The following is a 5,893-nucleotide window of genomic DNA, read 5'->3' as shown; positions in this document are numbered from 1 at the left end:
ATTAATGGCAAAAATGCTTTTCTGCCCAGCATACTACACATAACGAAATTCTGTCGCAGGCAAGAAACCCGTACATGTACCCAGGCTGTTGGCCGTCATCGGCAACATTATTTGGCCTGTCTCTGTATGAGATAAGGAACGACGAGAGAGGATTGGTACGGCATAAAGACGGAGGGAAATGTCTTTCTTTTTAGAAAATCGTGCATGAAGTTTTCTGGCTGATGAATGGGTTGCCCCATGATCAAGTTGTACATAAACGTCTCATCACTCCGCGCTTCCGTATCTTGAACATCCAAGCATCAACTAATTCGAAAATCGTCTGACACGCGATACTCATAGGCTTATTGTGACGAACTACAGCAAATTGTAGCAAATCTTATTTGGTGGGCTCTAATACCTTTTGTACGTTATCTGGGCTAATGTGTATTCTCATGTCCGGAAAAGTGTTTTCATAGCTTGTACTACCAGGTTGTATGCGAGTTGTCGAAGCACACAAGACAAGCCTCCACTGAATATCAATAAGGAGAGACAGCGCTAGGGGTAATGGCCCCCTCTAACGCCAATTCAATATTCAGGAAATATTAGGACTGGCTAGAACTAGAGAACGCGTGAAGGGGGTGCAACTGAAGTTAATTCATAAGAGAATCCTGGAGCATCCCTGTCATTCGCGTCGGGTGGTCATCGTGGAGTTTTAGTCGGTAAGAGTCCGACACTACTGTGCTGTTACGCAATTACTGGAACAGCGGAGTGTCCATGAGGATTTCTCCACGCAAAAAAAAAGAAAAAAAATTTGTATGTGAGTTACTCTGGCTTATCAATATGCCGTGTTCAAAGTTGGCCAAGCTGAATACTGTCACAGGCCTCTATCTTCCTTAATAAGAGCTGTACGGGATCCAATAATGAGAGTACCAATATGTGTACTCGTTAGTGTATTTAAAACAGATCTTGTCGCGAAACGATATCTATACAGACGTTTAGTCACAGTTTATACTGAATCGTTTGCGATCACGTTCGTTTAGTCATAATCGTCAGAAGAAGGTCAAAAGATACAAATTCGTCTTGTTTTACGGTTACATGTAGTGGCGCCATTGTTTTGCCCGGAGTTTATAGTTCCTTATAATACCTCTTGATATTCCGAAGCAAAACAACAACATGGTTTGAAGCAAATTCTAACTCTTGTGCCGCTACAGAGCTTTTTAAGGCATGGATAAATGGAATGCATCTTTCTTGAGTCTAGATGATCCAGAATGGCGAACTACCGCAAGTAGAGCAACTAATCGAAATACTAGACATGCACGTATACGTAATATGTTTAACATGGATGGGAAATTGTTTTGAAATTTAACAATCATTGCAACAATTACATCGGTTCGGAAGTCGTATTACTAAACACTTATTGTAATATCGTAAAGTAATTCGAATTAGAAATCAGATGAAAATAGAAAAACCGTGTACGTCGTGTTTCTGTGGTTCGTTTACATTTAAGAGTGCCTACGTGACTAGAGGCACGTAGTTGGTAGTTCTTACATAGGTATGTAGTATCGGGGAGAAGGGCCCAAGAAACGTCGAGCTAACTACAGACAATGTCGCGAGAGCCGAGGCGCTGTCGGCTCCATCAATGCATTACCGGTTCCTTCAGGTAAATAGGTAAATAGCCGAAAAGACCTACGTGACCCTGGCTACGAGCGTCTGTAGAACACGTGTGCGGTGGGCCCAGCAATAGACAATAGAGTGCTACAACGGCCAGAGAGTCAGTCGAGAAGCAGAGTGCGAGTTGAGCGGACACGGAGTGTGAGTCGGCGTGCGAAGATATCGTAGTCTGTCCTTTTGTTATCGAATATCACTCATTAAAATACCTTAAACTTTAAATTCTACCAGCAATCACTTGTCCTTACTCTAAGAATCCACAAGTTACTACATATTTTTGGGGGCTCGTCCGGGATTTAGAGTGCCAAGTGACAAGTGAAGAGTTTAAGTGACGGTTTATTCGTGAAAGTGGTATTTGAGAACAATGGCTGACTACGATACAGGAGAAGCAGGATTGACCGACGAGCAGGTGGTTCAGATGCGAACATCTGAACTAAAAGACGAACTGAGAAGACGACGGCTAAGACTAGCGGGCAGAAAACGCGAGCTGGTTGAGCGACTGCTTGCTGCGTTACGTGTAGAACGGGAGCATGGTGCACGAGGAGACGACCCGGAGGATGAAGACGATGAGTCGGAAGAAGAAAGCGACGACGAAAGTGAGGATGAAGATGACAGAAAAAACGCCAGAGGATACAAGAGAGGTACGCGAAGGGTGTATCAGGGCCGTGACGAATGTTGTCGAAGGGCATGTGTTGGTTCGACACTGAGTTTTAGAGACGTCGAAGATGCATTAGAGTCATTTAGTGGCAACAGAGGTGAAAATGTCGAACGATGGTTCGAGTCGTTCGAGGAAGTCGCTGATACGTGCATATGGTCGGATGGGCAGAAGGCAGTCTACGCGAGGAAGCTGCTGAAGGGATCAGCGAAAATATTTGCGAGCTTCGAGTGTCATGCCAGGACTTGGCATGAGATGAAGAGGGGGCTAGTGAAAGAATTTTCGAGGAAAGTCAACAGTAGGCAAGTACATCAGAAACTTGAAGAAACAAAAAAGGAGAGTGATGAAGCATGTTTGGCTTACATGTACTGCATGCTCGAAATAGCCAGCCATGTGGACATGGAGGAGGAAGCAAAGGTGGAATACATAGTGGATGGAATAATAGACGACGAGAACAATAAGGCTGTATTGTACGGCGCTACGTCAATCAAAGAGTTGAGGAAGAGGTTAGTGATGTACGAAGAGCAGAAGAGTCGCAGAGCAAAGTCGATTGTGAAGCCGGCTAAAACCCAGAAGAACGGGAAGCCCAGTCAATCTGTAGACGCAATGAAGAAAAGAAGATGCTTCATTTGCGGTAGTGAGGATCATCTAAGTGTTAAGTGTCCGGAGAGGGGAGAAGGTGTTAGGTGTTTCAAGTGCAGCGGATTTGGACATATTGCAGCGAGGTGTACGGCACGACCGAAAGAGACTTGCGTAGTGTCAAGATCCGAAAAGGGAAAGTACTTGAAGGACGTGTCGATAGATGGCTGCAGGTTTGTCTCGTTAGTGGATACAGGTAGTGACCTTACGTTCATACGAGCGGATGAGTATGCGAGGTTAGGATCACCACCTCTGGGAAACTGCAAACTTAGGTTTGATGGTTTTGGTTCCGCTGGCAATAGTACCTGGGGCGAGTTTACAAGGGTAATGACGGTCGACGGGTACGACTTTACTGTCACCCTGCATGTTGTCTCGAATAAGGTAATGACAAGACACAGTCTACTCTTAGGTACCGATTTTTTAGACCAGGTAGAGTTGCGAGTCAAACGGGGCGAGGTGACATTTTTACGACTCGACGATCAGACCGACGGTCACGAGGACGCGCCGGATGTACTGAGGGTAAACGCGATAGAACAATCCGACGAGATCGACTTGTCGCATGTACGAGAACTTCATTACCGCGAAGCCATTCGGGATATTACTAAAGGGTATAGGCCGGAGAAGAAGAGAGACGTCGGAATAACAGCAAAGATAGTTCTGAAAAGCGACAAACCGGTAGCGCGAAGACCGCGAAGACTGGCGCCGAGGGGGAACGGGCAGCATGTCGACCAGGTTCAGAAATACCTGAATTCCACCGTAAACAGAAGCACAGGGAAGACTCCTTTCCAGCTACTGGTCGGGGTCGAAATGCAAGTCAGGGAAGAGGCGAAGATTAGAAAGCTGATCGACGAAGAGTGGGCCGCGAGGTTTGAAGAACAACGTCGCGACCTACGTGAGGACGCGAAGAGGAAGATCGCCGCAACTCAAGAGGAGAATCGTCGAAGTTACAAGAAAAGAAGAAAGCGTGCGAAGCAGTACCGAAGGAAGGACCCGCGCACACCTCGACGACTGCAGATTTCATGAACGCCTTGGGTCCTGAACGCCGAAGATGACGCATCCGACGATAGCGAGAGCGAGCACAACATCTGAGGGCAGATGTTACTGCAGGATGGCCGAGTGTAGTATCGGGGAGAAGGGCCCAAGAAACGTCGAGCTAACTACAGACAATGTCGCGAGAGCCGAGGCGCTGTCGGCTCCATCAATGCATTACCGGGACCTTCAGGTATATAGGTAAATAGCCGAAAAGACCTACGTGACCCTGGCTACGAGCGTCTGTAGAACACGTGTGCGGTGGGCCCAGCAATAGACAATAGAGTGCTACAACGGCCAGAGAGTCAGTCGAGAAGCAGAGTGCGAGTTGAGCGGACACGGAGTGTGAGTCGGCGTGCGAAGATATCGTAGTCTGTCCTTTTGTTATCGAATATCACTCATTAAAATACCTTAAACTTTAAATTCTACCAGCAATCACTTGTCCTTACTCTAAGAATCCACAAGTTACTACAGGTATGAGGGAAGCAATAGACAACGTTAGAAGGAGGACGGTTTCGCTACGCAAGGCGAGTCGAAAAGTGTGCGTGTTGCGAGAATCAGAGCTAATTGAGCCGTCGAAGAGTAGAGTAGTTAGAGGTATCGAATCGTCGAAGAGTAGAGTTGTGAGAATTGATAGAGTTGTTAGAGAGAGAGAGTGTCTGTGTGTTAGATTCGTAGTGACGAGAGTGGTCAAATAACTGTAAAGTTATTTGATATAGATACGAGTATTGCATATAGTTTCCGTTAAATAAATATCGTTTCCTGTCCAATTTATAGATGTATATTCAATTTAATATTAATAAGTTGCAAGTAATCGGGAAAAAATTTCTATCCTTATTTTCCGATATTACATTATTTTCACAGATTTAAATTCATTTATCCATTGATTGATATTAGGACAAATGAGGAACTTCGCATCTTATTACATTAACAAATAAAATGTATTGTTCTTGATAAATGGTATGCAGAATAGTATTGGAAATAAAAGACTGGTTTATATTACAGTTCAAGTGATTGATAGTAGGAAAGCAGTGATGGAAACTGAGGCAACGTATTATAAAATTGAATCCCTAATTATAGCACGTAGATAGTATTTTGAGTGTGGACGGAGGACAAAATTATGCACATTCCTTTCTCAATTCCAAGGAAAAACATCATCGATGAGTCAGTTGTCAAAACACGATGGAAATTGCTCGTTGTTAATTGAGCAAGTTTGATATAATTACACAAGCTAAAGATTTAACTTGAAATTTGTTTGAAGAAATTTATTTTTGCTTATACCTGATGTCAAGCGCGGTATTAAGTATCATGCTTTTATAACTATTGCATTAAATATTTTTGTGTTGAAATATTGTCGTTTGGGTGTCTGTTTTGTACTGGAGGAGTACCCGAAATAATTATACTCGTCGTGTACAGCTAAAAAGCTACAGGCAGTTGTTTGTATTCCTGGAACGCGTTGGATTCGTGTTCGTATGGTACGTTGATTGGAATGACTTAAAGGTGGGTTACTGGGGGTGCGAGTAATTATGTTTCAGCCAGGATTGGATAGAGAACGCATTTAATCGACGTTTAAAGATCCGCTTAAGATACACATGCTCTGGTAGTTTCTAATTGGATCGTTATAGATGTCGTATCCTTTCTGCTAAATACGTTTTTGGGAGACATTAAGTTCAAAAAGGTCATTTTTTTAAAGAGAAGGAGAGAGGTGGTATGCATTGGATAGAGATAACAATTTTATATGAAGGATGTTACGCCACGAGGCTCACCACAGGCTGTATTTTCTAACCGTCGCTCGCGGTCCTACAACGTCGCAGGCAGACCATCTTATCTGCCCGCCGGATCATATACAATGTATCGACGAGAGCATAGTTGTCGCCAAGCAGCGAGCTCTAGAAACGTCGATTTTTGACCGTTACGTTTTTC

General features: G+C 44.1%; 1 protein-coding gene across 1 annotated transcript; it reads left to right on the top strand.

Annotated features, from left to right (window-relative positions):
- The first annotated feature begins 2,011 nt into the window (after positions 1-2,011).
- Positions 2,012-3,964, top strand: LOC117213414 (transcription initiation factor TFIID subunit 7-like). Its single transcript, XM_033458761.1, has 2 exons — positions 2,012-2,288; positions 3,549-3,964. Exons 1-2 carry the CDS (start codon positions 2,012-2,014, stop codon positions 3,962-3,964), a joined length of 693 nt encoding a protein of 230 aa, XP_033314652.1.
- The last annotated feature ends 1,929 nt before the right edge of the window (positions 3,965-5,893 follow it).

Source organism: Bombus bifarius, unplaced genomic scaffold, assembly GCF_011952205.1.
Source record: "Bombus bifarius isolate JDL3187 unplaced genomic scaffold, Bbif_JDL3187 scf7180000009060_frag, whole genome shotgun sequence".
Classification (NCBI taxonomy): domain Eukaryota; kingdom Metazoa; phylum Arthropoda; class Insecta; order Hymenoptera; family Apidae; genus Bombus; species Bombus bifarius.
The sequence above is the reverse complement of the archived record's forward strand: the minus strand, read 5'-3'. Positions and strand labels throughout refer to the sequence as shown.

What these genes read in the sequence shown, in the direction of transcription:
- LOC117213414 (XM_033458761.1), top strand. Translation starts at nt 2,012, where the DNA reads ATGGCTGACTACGATACAGGAGAAGCAGGATTGACCGACGAGCAGGTG. An exon ending in CGCCAGAGGATACAAGAGAG is followed by an intron (nt 2,289 to 3,548) that starts GTACGCGAAGGG and finishes ATATTACTAAAG; the next exon opens with GGTATAGGCCGGAGAAGAAG.